The sequence below is a fragment of the Lepidochelys kempii genome, chromosome 14, assembly GCF_965140265.1.
Source record: "Lepidochelys kempii isolate rLepKem1 chromosome 14, rLepKem1.hap2, whole genome shotgun sequence".
NCBI lineage: Eukaryota > Metazoa > Chordata > Testudines > Cheloniidae > Lepidochelys > Lepidochelys kempii.
In genome coordinates this window covers 15,372,141-15,389,425 of record NC_133269.1, presented here as the reverse complement: position 1 = coordinate 15,389,425, position 17,285 = coordinate 15,372,141, and the positions used below count along the sequence as shown (strand labels likewise).

The window sequence follows — 17,285 nt, the reverse complement described above, 5'->3', positions numbered from 1 at the left end:
GGAAGTAAAAAAGAAAGATAGGACAGCAAAGGGTGTGCCTGTCTGTGAATAAAGACAGAAGACTGATTCAGCATATCACAGGGTGGAGAAAGACACACTGCATCCATTTACTGAAGAGGTATTTTGATGAACAGGGGTGCTTCATGAAAGACCAGCAAACCCTGCAAAAGACTGAACTCTGTGGGATAAGAATCTACTTGATCAGCTAGGAAATGTAACATTAACAAGCATAGGCCTGCCTTTGTGCTTTATAATTGGTTTGTGTGTAATCATTTGTTTCCAATCACTCATTTCTTTTTGAATCTTTACTTGTTCTAAAATAATTTTGTTGTTTTATTATAATTGAACTCTAGTGCTGTGTGAGATACAGGAGTGGTGGGCTAAGATAAAACCGGGAGACACGGTTCCTCTGAGAACAAGATCTGGAATTTCTGAGAGTATCTAGTGATCAGGGGCTGGACACCACAGGGAGACACTTGGAAGGGACTTGGGGCCGGAGTCCATCTCTTTGCAAACTTCAGGGCAAAGACAGGGTTGGTGTAGCCCAGAGGAGAGTGGGTGGCTGACTGGCTGGTGGTGTTAGGGAGGGAACAGATTTCCTCATGCTGGAGTCAGGTCGCAACTAAGGCCACATCTACACTAGAACTTATGTCAGCAAAACTTTTGTCCTTCAGGGTGTGAAAAAAACCTACACCCCTGAGCAATACAGATTTTGCCAGCATACACGCTTGTATGTACAGGGCTATGCTGGCGGGAGACGCTCTCCTGCGGACATAGCTACCACTGCTCATTGAGCTGGTTTTATTAGGTCAATGGGAGAGCTCTCACCCATCGGCATAACGCAGCTACATGAGGGCTGGTACAGCTGTAAGCTTGTAAGCGTAGACATTGCCAAAGTGACACTCAGCTCTGGGTGCCCTGGAGAAGCAACACAGCCCCCCATTTTCAATCATAGCCTCTGGCTGGTACAGCAATAGCAACAGAAGTGATATAGTTGCTGAGTTAGAACCAGCTCAGAGGTGGGCCTTGTTAGACAATACCACAGGGGCAGTAGACAGTTTTTTTATACACTTTCAGTGACCAGGCAACAGCTAGGATCAGTCTAAGGAAAATTCCTTATGGCTAACTATGCTATGCCCTAATGCCACGTTATTGCATAGCGCTCTCATCCTCTCATCCTCGTCTGCTGGAATCACAAGCAAGAGAGCAGGCCTGGGCCAGAGAGCAGCAGCCCCCAGGGTGGTCTGGAATGCAGGCATCCATGTTGCTCTCTTCCTTTACCAGCAGCTCCTCTCCTGCAGGGAATGAGCTGCAAGGCTGCCCTTGGATAGGATGACCAGATGTCCTGATTTTGGGGTCTTTTTCTTATATAGGCTCCTATTACCTCCCCCCCCCCCCGATTTTGCACACTTGCTGTCTAGTCACCCTACCCTTGGAGTTAGTCTTGGGGAACAAAGCAGCTCTCGCCCTTGCTCTGGAGGAGCAAAGAGACCTGAGAGGCCATTTACCCTGTTCTGTGGCCCAGTCCCCTTGCTCAGGCTTCCAGCACTATCCCAGGAGGGATGGTGGGGGAGGTAAGGGGAAAGGCCCTCTCACAGCCCAGCAGGGTTCAGCTTTCCTCCCCAGCTCCTATAACTCACAGTTGAAGCTCTGCCCAAAACCTACGGGGAGGGGGACACTATCCTGGCTGCTCCTCTTCCTAGCTGGTGCAGGGGTCCCATCAAACTTCTCCCTCTGCTCCCCTCCATGGCTGGGTGCAGCGTTCTCTGGCGAGCCATGGGGAGATCAGTTGGGATACAATCTCCTCCTTCCCCCAGCCAGACATTCCCCAGAACCGTTAGCAAGACACTTCACATTTAGAAATATTAAATGACATCAATTTCTCTGCCTAAACCAGCAGAGGACTTCAGTGCAGATGCGTAGCAGCTACTGCTGTGCTAACCCATCTCTAGAATGGCTGGGGAAGCACCTGTACAGTTTCTCAGCTGACTAGTACCCAGACAAGGAAGTGAAACAGACCCAAAATGAAAGTGACACTGATTAGGTACAAAACATTGCCAGATAAAATCCACCCCCGTTTTTTGGCATCTAAAGGAGTTACAGGGCAGATTAATAAGAAAAAAAAGCTTTCAGACAAATGTGATCTGAGTTGGTGTCCTTTTGGGAGCATGCCAAATTTACCAGAGAAGAATGGGACACAGTGGAGTTATTTGCCATTTATCCTCCTGCACTCAGCCATATGCATGCAGTTGGGGAAAGAGTGGGTGGAATCTTGCATCACTGAGCTCTTATTCATTTCTCTAATGCACTTATAGCAAATGCAATGCAGGCAAACAGACCTTCCTCTCTTGCAGTGGAAGCTGATGGATTATGAAACCATTTGACAGGGGCTCTAAATTTATTACCGTAAAGAAAGTTCAAAATTTCCCATCTCAAACATCTGTCCCTGCAAGGCTAATAAATTCACCATTTGTCCTTGCACCTGGAAGGCTAAATGCAGCTGCTTTGTAGAGGGGAGGGCTGGGGATTTTTCTTAAGGGGGTAGGGGGAAAGAATGAGGTTTGCGGGGCAAAAATTGGCAGTTGATGCCACTTTCACTGTAGTAAGCAGTTGGGGTTAAGAGTTCAGAATGAACGGTCTATAATATGTCAAACCTCAACCAACACAATAACCATCTCACCATTCACTAGGTGTCATCCAAAGAGTCTTACTTCATCTGTGACAGAAATCAGTGTAAGTCTCCACATGCTGACCCATAAGCCAAGAACGCAGCAGCTCTATAAACAAAATCCAGGAGCCATGACTGCATAGAAATGGGCCGCATCCAATCAGAGCTTGTAGTAACTGGTTCTACATTAGCTAGTAATTACTGACCACTTTTCCTATCAAATACTACAGCAAGAGCCCCAGAGCAGCAGGGCTAAGGAGTGCTTGCACATAATATATTAGCACTGCAAGCCAGACACATGGGTGGAAAAAAGTGTTACCTTTTTAGTAACTGGTGTTCTTAGAGAGGTGTTGCTCATGTCCATTCATGTTAGAGGTGGGTATGCCTGCCACATGCACCCGTACTGGAAGTTTTTCCGTCAGTGGTATCCATAGGGGACTGGCTCTGGTGCCCTCTGGAGTGGCGTGCAGATGCTGCGGTATTAGGGACGCTGCCGGCTCCCCCCCACTCTCAGTTCCTTCTTGCCAGAAACTCCGACAGTGGGGAAGGAGAGCATGTCATGGAATGGACATGAGCAACACATCTCGAAGAATGCCAGTTTCCAGAAAAAGGTAACTGTCTTTTCTACTTCAAGTGCTTGCTCATGTCCATTCACATTAGGTTGTTGGATCATATTAAAGAAGTTCTGTATTAAAATCACAAATGAGTTTGATTCCCCAGAGTTTCAATTCCAGGGTATTACTAATTAAGAGGTCTCTTGGTTTTTGGTCCTGTTTCTCTCCCTCTATGTGTGAAACTTGCAAGCTGCTAATTGTGTTAGTACATTCTAAGACAGTCTGTTCTCAAAGCAATTCACAGAGAGAGAGACTCAAAGCAATACTCTAACAACAGAAACAGCACCCAGAGACTCCCCACCCTTTTGTTGTATTAACAATTGTGATTAAAATAGAGATAGAGGATGGATGTGGATGGATGCTTGGTGTGGATAATAACTGAATGATCAGGGAGGTGCCAGCCTAAGAATCCAGTGTCCATCGGCTGAAGAAGGCGTCAAGTGGAAATAACCAGAGGGACACCCCCCCCCCCCCCCGGAGGGCAGACTGGAATCCACCCAACAGCCTCAAGAATGGGAGAACCAAAGAACAAGATAACACATTCCTGACGGCTCCAAGATGTTATCTGCTGATTGATTCAGCAACAGCATGAAGCAGCAATTCCCATAGACTGGCATAGGAAGAAATTCCTATAAAAATAGACTCTAAAAAGTGAGAACTTTGGGGTCCGATTCTGCAAACCAACTTCCAGGAGCATCAGACAAGGCCCTGCTCCCTCCTCATGTCCAGGCCACCTGGCCAGTGGCTTGGCATGAGCAACTCTAAGGCTGGTAACTATGATAACAACCTTGCAGAACCTGTGTGTGTGTGTGTGTGTGTGTGTGTATGTGTGAATAAATATGATTGAATGGAATGTTATAACTAACTGCTTACTATGATTCTTTCTGTATTCACAATAAATGTGGTATTTTGCCTTTTTCCCTTTAATAAGATCCTGCTGGTTTTTATTTTATTGGTATAACAAGGTGACCCCCAAGCAGTGCCACCAGAGGCGGGAAGGAGTTCATGGATGTGAAGACTAACACAGCTATGCCGAACCCAGAATCATCTCTGGCCTGCTGGGTGATGGCGTAGTGGCCTGTGAACGTGTGCACCGATGACCGTGTCGCAGCCCTGCAAAATGTCCTGAATAGGGGACGTGTGCCAGGAAGGCCGCCAAGGACGCTTGAGCTCTAGTTGAGTGGGACTTCACAATAGGTGACGGCTGGACCCATGCCTGCTCGTAACAGGTCCGGACGCAGGAGATAATCCAGTTGGTGATCCTTTGAGAGGACACCGAAAGACCCTTCATTCTATCTACTGTCCCAATGAAGAGCTAGGTTGACCTGCAGAAGGGCTTGGTACAATCCAGATAGAACACCAAGGCACGCCAAACATCCAGGGTGTGCAGCAGCCTCTCCTCAGCAGTTGAGTGCGGTTTGGGACACAATACTGGGAGAAAGATGTCCTGGTTGATGTGTAAAGAGGACACCACCTTCGGCTGGAAGGTCGGATGGGGTTGCAGCTGTACCTTGTCCTTGTAGAACATGGTATATGGCAGCTCCAAAGTCCGGGCTTTCAGCTAACACTTGCCTTGCCAATGTAATTGCTACAAGGAAGGCGACTTTCCATGACAAGTAAGAAAGGGAACAAGAGCCCATAGGCTCAAAGGGTGGGCCTGTAAGTCTGGGCGAGGACCAGATTGAGGTCCCATTGTGGGACCGGGTTCCAAACCGGTGGGAAAAGACTCTTGAGGCCCTTCAGGAAGCTGACAGACATCTCATGCAAGAACACCGATTTTCCCATGGTACGTGAGTGACAGGCCAAGATGGCCACTAGATGAACCTTGATGGAAGAGAGAGCTAAGCCCTGGTTCTTCAGGTGGGGCAGATAGTCTAGGATGGACTGCAGGGATGAACGCATCGGGGAGATGCTACGTTCTGCTGCCCAGTGGGAGAACCTCGTCCACTTCGCCAGGTAAGTTGCTCTAGTGCAGGGTCTCAAACTCGCGCCCGCAGGCCATCTGCAGCCTGCAAACCTCCCCAATGTGGCCCACGGGGCTCCAGCCTCCAATGAGGCTGGCTCTCTCCCTTGGCCCCACCTGCTCCCCCCAGGTGCTCCCCCCCGCAGGGGGCCCAGCAGCACAGCGGAGCTGAGTGGCGTCCTTCCCTGCGGGCCCGGGACAGGGGGCTATGCCTCCACAAGCTGCCCAGCCCCTGAGCGCCCCTGCGGCCAATGGGAAGCTGCAGGGGCGGTGCCTGGGGGCAGTGGCCCATGGAGCCCCCCAGCCTTGGAGCCCCAGGTAAGCATTGCATCCACCGACCCCCTCCCAGAGCCTGCATCCCATCCCCACATACCCCCATCCCCAAACTCCTTCCCAGAGGACTGGGGCTGGCCCTAAAGTAAATTGAGTTTGAGACCCCTGCTCTAGTGGAAGGTTTTCTACTCTCCAGGAGAGCCTGCTATACCTCACTAGAGCAGGTCCATTCCTCTGGGTTCAGCCACATAACATCCATGCCATGAGGTGGAGAGAGGCGAGGTTTGGGTGCATGAGACTGCTGTGATCCTAAGAAAGGTCTAGGCAACTGGGTAGCAACCACAGGGCAGCTACTGCCAGGTCCATCAGCATGCTGAACCAACGCTGGTGTGGCCACACTGGGGCGATCATGATGACTCATGCTCTGTCTCTCTTGACCTTTGACAGGACCCTGCTGATCAGTGGAATTGGTGGGAATGCATACATCAGATCCCCCAAACACGGCAGGAGAAAGGGGTCAGAGAGGGTGCCCTTGCCGAGACCCTGCAGGGAGCTGAACTGATGACACTTCCTGTTCTATCTGGTGGTGAACAAGTCCACTCAGGGACATCCCAACCTCTGGAAGACCATCTGGACCACCCCCGGATAGAGCGACCACTCATGGTGAGAGAAAAAGGACTTGCTGAGACGATCTGCCAGCGTATTCCTTACGCCGGAGAGCTGGGCAACCTCCAGGTGAATCAAATGATGGATGCAGAAGTCCCACAGTTGGAGTGCTTCTTGACAGAGAGCCAACGAGCATGCTCCCCCTTGCTTGTTGACGTGGAAAATTGAGGCCGTGTTGTCCGTCAGCATCCACACCACTCTACCAGTCAGATGTGGCAGGAAGACTAATTGGACTGCCCTGAGCTCCTTGACATTTATGTGCAACCCCAGCTTCTCTGGGGACCACATCCCTTGGGTCTGCATCTTGCTGAGGTGCTCCTCACAGCCGAGATCGGAGGCATCCGAAATCAGAGGCCAAGGGGCAGGGATTGTCGAGCGGTACTCTAAGACTATCGAGATAAAAAAGGAGCGCTTGAAGATGATAAAGTCATTGCAGAGAAACTAAATGAATTCTTTACTTCAGTCTTCATGGCTGAGGATGTTAGGGAGATTCCCAAACCTGAGCCGTCCTTTGTAGGTGACAAATCTGAGGAATTGTCACAGATTGAAGTGTCATTAGAGGAGATTTTGGAATTAATTGATAAACTTAACAGTAACAATTCACCCAAGAGCTCTGAAAGAACTCAAATGTGAAATTGCAGAACTATTAACTATGGTTTGTAACCTGTCCTTTAAATCAGCTTCTGTACCCAATGACTGGAAGATAGCTAACGTAACGCCAATATTTAAAAAGGGCTCTAGAGGTGATCCCAGCAATTACAGACCGGTAAGTCTAACATCAGTATCAGGCAAATTAGCTGAAACAATAGTAAAGAATAAAATTGTCAGACACATGAACATAAATTGTTGGTCAAAAGTCAACATGGTTTCTGTAAAGGGGAATCATGTCTTACTAATCTATTAGGGTTTTTTGAAGAGGTCAACAAACATGTGGACAAGAGGGATCCAGTGGACATAGTGTACTTAGATTTCCAGAAAGCCTTTGACAAGGTCCCTCACCAAAGGCTCTTACATAAATTAAATTGTCATGGGATAAGAGGCAAGATCCTTTCACAGATTGAGAACTGGTTAATGGACAGGGAACAAAGGGTAGGAATACATGCTAAATTTATTCAGAGAGGGGTAACTAGTGGTGTTCTCCAAGGGTCAATCCTAGGACCAATCCTATTCAATTTATTCATAAATGATCTGGAGAAAGGGGTAAACAGTGAGGTGGCAAAGTTTGCAGACAATACTAAACTGCTCAAGATAATTAAAACCAAAGCAGACTATGAAGAAATTCAAAAAGATCTCACAAAACTAAGTGATTGGGCAGGTTCAGAGAAGGGCAACAAAAGTGATTAGGAGTTTGAAATGGGTCCCATATGAGGAGAGATTAAAGAGGTTAGGACTTTTCAGCTTGGAAAAGAGGAGACTAAGTGGGGATATGATAGAGGTATATAAAATTATGAGTAGTGTGGAGAAAGTGAATAAGGAAAAAGTTATTTACTTGTTCCCATAATCTAAAGAACTAGGGGCCACCAAATGAAATTAATGGGCACCATTGAACTGAAAAGGTCTTCACACAGCGCACAGTCAACCTGTGGAACTCCTTGCCTGAGGAGGTTGTGAAGGCTAGGACTATAACAGGGTTTAAAAGAGAACTAGATAAATTCATGGAGGTTAAGTCCATTAATGACTAATAGCCAGGATGGGTAAGGAATGGTGTCGCTAGCCTCTGTCAGAGGGTAGAGATGGATGGCAGGAGAGAGATCACTTGATCATTACCTGTTAGGTTCACTCCCACTGGGGCACCTGGCATTGGCCACTGTCGGCAGACAGGATACTGGGCTGAATGGACCTTTGGTCTGACCCAGTATGGCTGTTCTTATGTTCAGTCTTGTGGCAGGAAGGCTCTGGCACAGGTGGAGTTGTGCATGGCTCCGATGAACTCTGTACTCTGCACCAGAACGAACACCGATTTTAATCTCATTTATCAACAGGCCCAAGGGGTGGCATGTGGCTTCCAGTACTGCGACATCACACTGGACCTGGAGTGGCCCTTGACCAGCCAGTCATCGAGATACAGATAAATCTGAATATCGTGACATCTGAGGTAAGCTGTTACCACTGACATGCATTTGGTAAACACCCTCAGTGCTGTCGCCAGCCCAAACGACAGCCCCACAAACTGGTAGCCCACCATGACATGGAGAAAGCGTCTGTGTCCATGAAATAGCTCTATGTGGAAATATGAGTCCTTCAGGTCAAGGGCAGCATACCAGTCTCCTGGGTCCAGGGATGGAATGATGGAGGCCAGGGAGACCATGTGGAACTTCAACTTCTTGAGATATTTGTTGGTCTTGCAGGTCCAGTATGGGTCTTATACCGCCTTTGGGATCTGAGAGTAATGGGAGAAAACCCCCTAGCCCCTGTGGTGTAGAGGGACTTCCTCCATGGCTCCTGCCTGCACCGCCTGCCAAAACAGGCTCTCATGAGAGGGGTCCCCGAAGAGGGACGGGGAGGGAGGGAGCAGAAATAAACTGGAGGATATAATCCTGAGCCACAGTACTGAGGACCTATTGGTCCGCAGTTATAGAGGTTCAGGGAAGGAGGAAAGAGGACAAGCAGTCCAACTAGGTAACACACTAAGGAAACTAACAACTTTAATAACTATTTACAGGAGAAAAAGTTCACAATGAACAGTTCTGGACAGGGAGGTTTGCCAAAGCAAAGGATGTTCCAGCACCATCACCATTGGAACTGAGGGTGGGGGGAACCGGCAATGCCGCTTATACTGTGGCATACACACGCCACTCCAGAGGGTGCCAGAGCTGGTCCTCTATGGATACCACTGAAGGAAAAACTTCCGGCACTGGTGCATGTAGCAGGCACACACCCCTAACACGAGTGGACAAGAACAAACACTTGAAAAAGCTGAGTTACTGCTTCAAACACAGGTGCTGTGCAGCTCCCAGTACCAGGAAGTCTAAACAAGTCCAGCTTCTCCTTCATAGGTCTTTTGAGTAGATTTGGAACAGCAGATCAACACATTCACCTCTTCCTTACTAACACCCACCCTCCAACAGAAATGGAGTGGGGAAGAGATTAACAGACTAGTAATGAAAACAGGAGATCAATTTTAGCTTGATAACACATGATTTGGGATGGAGAGGAAGGGAAAGATTTCTCACAAAAGGGTTTCTCCTACTCAAAGCTTTTCCATAAGGCTCACAGCTGGTTCGATGTACTGTACAGCCTCTTCCCTCGCCCTCCCCCCCGCCCCGTGCCCAAGCTAGTTTTTAGTACTAGCACAGGATGGTCCCCAGGATTTTCTAATTATGCTATGAATTACCATGGGATAGTGTTAGAAGTGCTTCTAGATCAGATTTCTAGGGGTGGATTCATAAGCCCCTGCAATCTGTAGGTAAAGGAGGCAAGTGTGAAGGTGAAGGCTAACAGCTCCTCCCGCTAATCGGACACATGCACTGATTAGAATTGGTTCTTTAGCAACACTGGCTTTTCATGTCAATTTCTCAGCAGATGCTGGTGAGAATCCCGATGCCTGAAGCTGCACTGCTTCTATCATGCAGAGGAACGAGTCCCTGCTTTTGCAGAAGTGACAGATACTGGAGCAGACCATGACAACAAAGGTAATTGAGGGTTTTCATTTATTTCAAAAAGAGCAACGTAGTGTTGAGACACAAATCAAGTTCGATTAAATTTCCTCTAATCTGAACAGCTACAAAAATAGATTCTACCCAAATCCGTAAAACCAGTTAACAGTACCATCAAACAAACCCTAACTGGAATGCCTCATTCCAATACCAGTTACAGCAGCCACAGGGATCTAAAACGACAGATATATTATTTCATTTGTTTTGTTTTCTTAAAAAAAAAGTACATTTTAAAAATATGTTTCCATTAAAACAAACACCCTTACAATTTAAAAAATTGTACAAAAAATAATCTTAAACCACTCAGAGGTAACAGTGTGTTTATTAAAACTCTGCACCCAGGGCAGTAACATTTATAATTTAAAACCCAGCCCAGTAGAAAAGAGATAATTGTGCAAACATTAAAAATAGTTACAAAGACGTACACAGAGGCTTGTGGTGCTTCAGAGCAGGCAGTCTGCTTCTGGCCTCCGTGCAAGACTCGAGGAGGAGAAGGTGGTTTCTGGTGAGGCACGAGGGGGAGTGGGACGCAGACACACGAGTGAGTTACAGCTCTCTCTCCTGCTGTACAGGGAGAAATAGAGGCCTCCTCTCCATGGGACTGCTTTCCCAGTCAGTAGTGTTATGGCACTCAATCCAATGCCAGGATGTCACAGCGGCTTTGCTGAGGTCTGATCATTCTGCTTAGGGAAAGAATATGCAGCACCATATTAGGATCATTCTGGACAGATAACTCCTCCACACCTCCAACCCCCTCCCAATTCAGGAACATATTGGGTATAAAGTTTGTGGAGCTCATCCCAGTCTGATCTTTGGTCTGGGGTTCACATCAATGCTCACAAGATCAACTCACATCCCTATGGAAACCCCAGTAACAGGCCTTATGCCCTGGCTGCCAGACACTCCCTTAGAGAAGACAGGCAGCCTGCACATCCACTTCAGACAAGTTGGTTTATCCCTCGGGCTAGACGTACATACCCTGTAAGGTGTTTTTTCCCCCTGGCCGTGCTGAATGCAGCACAAGCAGCTATGCTATAGTGTAGGCCTGCCGTAGCTTAGCCTGCTCATGGTTTATTACAAAGAGGTGAAGAGGATAGGAAGAGGGGAGTGGCATACAAAGGACTTCTACATGCCCCAATGCTCCCAGAGCCCTTCTCTGCCAGCAGCTCTCCCCAAAGGAGCCCACAGCAAATTTCAACAGCTTAAAACACAAGACAGGTTTTAGGAGGAGCTTGTGTCACTCCATCCGGGACTGGGGCAGCACTTGTTTGTTCAGGTGGCACCCAGGCTGCTCAAACACTGAGACATATCAGGCAGCCAGGAGGCTCCCATCCAGTCAGATGAGGTGATCTGTAGAGCAGTGACTCTCAACCTTTCCAAACAACTGTTCCCTTCCAGGAGTCTGATTTGTCACGTGTACCTCAAGTTTCACCTCACTTTATTTGCTTACAAAAAAAATCAGACAAATTTACAAGTGTCACTGCACAATACTATTGAAAAATTGCTGACTTTCTCATTGCTACCATATAATTATAAAATAAATCAACTGGAATATAAACCGTGGACTTACATTTCAGTGTATAGTATACAGAGTAGTATAAACAAGTCAGTGTCTGTATGAAATTTTAGTTTGTACTGACTTTGCTAGTGCTTTTTACGTACTGGTTATAAAACTAGGCCAATATCTAGAGGAGTTGATGTACCCCCTGTAAGAGCTCTGTGTACCCTCTGGGGTACATGTACTCCTGGTTGAGAGCTACTGCTGAAGAGCACCGCACTCCGGAGTGCCATGTAAACATAAAACACCAGATTGTTAGGAATGCTGACCCTTCACTTCTTGCCTCATGTTGCTGCACCAGAGCCTGGAAATACCCTGGGCTTCACTTACCTCCTCCATTACTTAGTCCATGTCCTACGTGAATTCTTCTTGAATTTCTCTCTCCATAGCTCCTGCAATGACAAGGGAGCAAAGTCCATCAGTGCAATGCAATCACCCTATCTGGATAGATACATGCAGGTGTGTCAGGCAGTCACTCATCCTCTCCGCAGATCCTTGGAAACCCTGGGTTTCCCATTCCACCAAGCACTAAAGTATTTTGCATCAATTGTAACATCAGTCATTCATCTGCACTTCTGTAGCCCTTCACCTGAACAGCTCAAAGTGTTCTGTGGACAGGAGTTAAAGCCCAGCACCCATGAGGTAACTTATTGCCTATGTGTAGAGATAGGGAATTGGAGCAGAAAGATACATGTCCAAGTTACAGTCAGTGCAGAGCCAGGATTAGATCCCTAGAGTTCCTGTCCCAAGTCCCATCTTCAGCCAACTAAGCCCATGTGGCCTGCCCATAGATTAATGTGGGTTGATTTGAACCTGTATGCGAGTACTCAGAGTCCTGCTCCTTTGGGATATGGAAATGTGATCGCTTCTGTTTCGCCAAGAGAAAGAGACAAAGGATTATTCATAAAAACTCAAGGGAATTGGTTCTTGTGTAGAAAAAGTTTCTCTTTGGACCAGTTTTCTACACACACATTTGATCAGTTGCTAGTGCTTCACTGCAACAATATCTGCCATTGTGCTGGATAGTCTCCCCGTTTTCCCCACCCACCAGGGAGAAGGGAAGGCTGGTCACAGGGTACTCACCTTCTCTCCCCCTCCAGTGTACTTTGGATCTCCTTCAGAACTTCTGGAAAGCAAACCGTTAAAGAGCAGTGAGAAGTGGGAGCAGATGGGCAAGGTCCTCTGCTTGAATCAGTAAACATTTACAGTGACATTAAGAGCTTGATTGCACATGCTACTTCTGCTGCACCTCATTTCAGAATGGCCTTTAAAACCTGCCTTCCTGCCTCCTCCATGACTGTCAGACCTTTAAATATCACTGCCTCTTCTGCAGTACTAGTCTCTGACAGAACTATAAAACTCTGGCTAAGGGGCTGGCGCACAGCAGTGTCTCCAGAGGAAGTGCTGCCAGCACCAACATGCTAGCAGTCCAGGAACACAGCCAGTTCCAGCCGGCCCTTCGTTCTTGGGTACTGCTGGAAAGTGATGTTCCTTGTGTATATTAAGGCTAGGTAACGATAGAAGCAGGTAGGCAGCTATGCAGAGCTTTCTCATCTCCCTTCCTTAGGGCACTCCCATCCTCACCAATCCATGAAATAAAGCTGGTACGGATCTTTAGGGAGAGGGACTATCTTTCTGTTGTGTTTGCCCAGCACCTAGCCCAATGGGGTCCTGGTTCATGACTGGGGCTCCTAGGGGCTACAGTAATGCAAATAAATAATTCTGTTCTGGCATTATGTACTTTATGGAGTTGCAACAGTCTATTGTAACCAGGAGGATGAACAGTCCATGCCTCCACCAGAGAAGGCTACCTATCACCCCCCTTCCCCTCACCAACCAGTGCAGCTGCCCCTCCAGCAGCTCCAGTTGTCTCTCACTCACTTTCATCATTGAGTAAGGCATGTTCCATCAACCTCCCAGACTTCCTCTCTGAAAGACAGAAAACAAGTTGACGTCCAGCTACTTTTCATGTTCTATGCACTTAGAACACTACAGGGATAGGCACTATGGGAAACGTCACAAATATAAAAGAGGTGGATACTTAAGCCCAGTTTGGCTCGGGCTCGTTCTAGAGACGGCATCACAGCAAAGTGCTCATTAAATGGTAAAAGACTCCACACACTCACATCCACAATCCCTTCTTCCTAGCACGACTGGGCTTCCCTTTCTAAAAACAATGCAAGATCAGCCTGTTGTAGAACCTGAACCTGTCACGTCCAGGTCACCAGAAGGTTCTGCCCCTGTAGCCTTAGTCTGAGATGACTACTTCGCACAAAGAGAACGATCTCCCCTCTTCCCAACACTACAGCTCCTCACTCCTTTTCTTTGAAGAAAATATGACCACCAACCGCAAAGGTTTAAAAAATGTTTATACATGTCACAAAGTTAAATACATAAGTTTGTTGCCTGCTTACCATCATCTTCTCCGGGGTCACCAGAGCTTCTGCCTGATTCCCTGGGGAAGAAGGTAAAAAAAACAAAAAACAAAACACATGTATTAGAGGGGCAAGTAGATTCTTGTACATACCTGGCAGATCAGACAAGGACAGATTCCTCTGGGTCAATCAGAGCATGCATGCGAATGCAGAGAGGTATCCTGAGCAAGCAGCTGAGAGAAGCATTAGGATGGTGGGTGATAGGGAAGTTCCCCAGTGGCCAAAATTCCTCAATTTTTCTTCAACACCCCTCCTCCCCCACAGGGGACTTGCACCAAAACACACCACCTCTAGGGAAGATCTGCTTCCACAAGGAAGAACATCAGGGTTCAAGCTACAAAGCAACAGTCCAGTCTGCTATATAATAGACTGCAAACAAGTAATATGACAAAGTGCAAATGGGTGGAGAGGTGGGAAGTTGCATGCAATGCCCTCAAAAGATGTCACTCTTAGTAAGTTGGCAGTGGGAAATGTAAGACAGCTGGTAGGGAAAAGACCAGGGAGAAAGTTACATTGCCTCATGCAGCAGGACTGGAATCCTCCTAGTCCCACAGGACCCGTTGCATTAATAGCGGGAGCAGGATTGAAGAACAGTCCCACACAGGGCTCTACATCATGGCAATCAGTTTGGAGTGATATTAACAGTCTCCAAAGGAAGCCCTGTCCAGTCCTTTTTGGAAAGAAAAGGTTCTCTGGCTCCACCAGATAATATATCACAGTGAGCTTGGAGGGGGAGGAGGGCAGACAAGAACACATAGAACTCACAGTAGCATGGTCCTGTCTACATCAAACCTGGGCAGAGGTGAAAGTAAGCCGGTACGGTCCAGTATGCCGTGCCGGACCGGACCAGCTTCCCCAGGCTGACAATTTAAACGGTCCAGGGCTCCCTGCAGCAGCAGGAGCCCTGGGCCCTTTAAATCGCCCCTGAGCCCTGGGGCTCCCAGCCGCCCCTGCAGCTGGGAGCTCCAGGGGTGCTCAGAGCTGCAGCCCCGAGGCCTTTAAATCTTTAAAGACCCCGCCTCTTCCGGTTGAGGCCACGCCCCCACTCAGGACTCCAGCATACTGGTAAATCCTTTAAGTTACTTTCACCCCTGAACCAGGGAGACTAGATTTGGAAGTAGAACACCCTTCAAACACAAGCCATAATGGAAAAGCTAATGAGAGGTAAGGTACTCCTACAGAGAGCGTTTTAGCTTGTCCTACCTGGATTTTCTTGTAGCCTTCTCCATGCCAGCTTTGTTATGCAAGTAGTTGTTGCCTGTAATTTCTGGTGTATCCACAACGCATCGGGGCTCAACCAACCATTTGGTAGACAGGGAGAACCTCTCAAACTCTGATGGTGAGATCAGATAAAAACCTAGAGGGGAAAACGTAAAGGGTGTTTCGTTCACAAAAGAATGCAAGCTCAGGAGCCAGAATCCAGAATCACAGTCCAATGGTAAATGAGAGCTAAATATATTCTACTCTCCACAGAAAGGGCATCTTGTTTATACTTCCTCCAAACCAATGCACTTGGGCTTTGGAGAAGAGTATTGCACCTGCCTCATTAAGGGGTCAACCCAGTAATTGAACAACTGAAGATTGCTTTGTTCTCTTTTTAAAGCTGTGCGACACGTGTCCGAGACCCTGCAGTTTGAGAGTTTTCAGCTACAACCCCCAGGACAAGAGCCTGAGCAGCACCCTCTCTTTCCATAGTTATACTATGGGTTAGTTCCTTTCCTTTTGGAGATGTGGAAGGGGAAAGTGAGTGGCTTGGGAGGAGCTCCTCCCCAGATGCCAGTTTGAAGTGACAGCGTTGTGCACCAGTGACTCACGAAGAGCTATCCAGCAGCCTAGGAAGATGCCAAAATACAGAGATGTCTTATTTTGAGGCCTGAGAAGAAATATGGAACACAACGGACACCACCCTCTACAGTGAGGTGAGTTAGCCCCTGATGTCTTTGGATCTGAATGGCTACAAAGAGGATTCAACATGCTCATTATGGAAGCAAAACCAATGCGAAGTTTAAAGAACAGTGAAACAAGCGTTCAGAAGACATGGCAGAGGCAGGTGATCTAGGGGAGCTTATGCTGTTTGTGCCATTACCTTGGCCATATTTGGTGAAGACACAGGAAGCAATGCCACTCACATCTTCCTTACGGATACAGGGGTAGCGGATCTGTAACTTGAGGAAGGGCAGAGAGATGATCTGAATGTCTCCCAGGTTAGTGAGGATGGCCAGGTCATTTTCAGTATAATCATCAGTCTTGCAGCTGCCAAAGTTAGCGACTGTCACTTTTCGTACCCTACAGCCTTCCAGAGCTGTCAGCTTGAACTTCAGTTTGGAGCTAACCTTGGGCAGCGTGAATACCTGCCAGGAGGAAAAAAAGCCACATAATACACCTCCACGCTGTACACTGCCAACAACCCCAGCTCAGGAATGGTGCTGCTCCCTCCTGCTTTAACAAAGCCTGGATTCATAGGGAACCTTTGCCCAACAGCATGCACAGAAATGAAGGCTGAATCTGCCTTCCTGCTTAAAATGAGGCCTGGATATCATGGGATACTGAACAGGCATAAGTGTAGCCAGCCATGGTCTCAACTTCAGGGCCTGTTCCTGCTGTCACTCAAGTCAATGGGAACTTTGCCACTGACATCACTGGAAGAAAATGTAACGCTTCAAATCGCAGACCCTCATTACAACTTATCTCTTGTCCTCTCAAACCCCTTCCCCTCCAGCCACAAAGGATATCCACAGGGAAAAGTTGGGATTAACCCAACAGCCCACTCTACCACATTAAAACGACAAGGAGATCCCCGATAAATTATTCCTAGAGTCTCCTTCCTTAAACCAGTCAATTACTGGTTATGTAGCTATTTGGCAAAAGCAGTGAGAACAATTTTTGAACACTTGCCAATTCTCAGTGTCCTTTGTAAAGAGTCATGTCCCCTAAACTATAATCTGCAGAATCTAAAGCTTCTCCCAATGGCCAATTACTGCAGCTGTCAAAGAGTTTTAAATCAATCTACAAACATTCCTATATTCTCCATCTGCATTATACTAAACTCCCACTTCCACTTGTCCATTTCATGCGTCAGTTCTGCCCTGACACCAAGTCTATGTTCTGTGGGGCAGGGAGAGTCTTCATTTGTCTGTATGGTGCCAAGCACAAGGGAGCCAGATCCTAGACTGCAGTTCCTAGGAGCTACTGTAATCCATCCCTAGGAGTACAGATCAATACCTTAAAAAGGGGAATTTATATCAGACGAGATGCATGTGGACTGTATTTACCTTAAACTGCTCTTCAGACACCACAAGAAGTTGATGGCTGCCTTGCATATCAGGACTTTTAGAAAGGTCATGTGCTACTTCTAGCGGCTCTGGGAGGGGAGTGCCATGCCCATCCAAGACAAGTATCCCCACAACAGGAGCCCTGTGCATCAGCTGAATTTCCTTGGCTAGACAGACAAG

At 47.5% G+C, this 17,285-nt stretch overlaps 1 protein-coding gene across 4 annotated transcripts in view; it reads right to left on the bottom strand.

The window, feature by feature from the left end:
* Window positions 1-9,817: 9,817 nt before the first annotated feature.
* LLGL2 (LLGL scribble cell polarity complex component 2) overlaps window positions 9,818-17,285 on the bottom strand; it is a 62,675-nt gene continuing 55,207 nt past the window's right edge. For 3 of the 4 annotated variants that reach the window (XM_073312132.1, XM_073312131.1, XM_073312134.1), the window contains 8 exons: window positions 17,106-17,272; window positions 15,920-16,184; window positions 15,037-15,190; window positions 13,813-13,853; window positions 13,280-13,327; window positions 12,482-12,524; window positions 11,729-11,790; window positions 9,818-10,523 (listed from right to left, as the gene is read on the bottom strand). In XM_073312132.1, the coding sequence (XP_073168233.1) occupies window positions 10,516-10,523; window positions 11,729-11,790; window positions 12,482-12,524; window positions 13,280-13,327; window positions 13,813-13,853; window positions 15,037-15,190; window positions 15,920-16,184; window positions 17,106-17,272 (788 nt within the window). In that variant the 3' untranslated portion in view covers window positions 9,818-10,515. The remainder of the gene's footprint in view (window positions 10,524-11,728; window positions 11,791-12,481; window positions 12,525-13,279; window positions 13,328-13,812; window positions 13,854-15,036; window positions 15,191-15,919; window positions 16,185-17,105; window positions 17,273-17,285) is intronic. The other variant, XM_073312133.1, reaches the window with a different exon arrangement.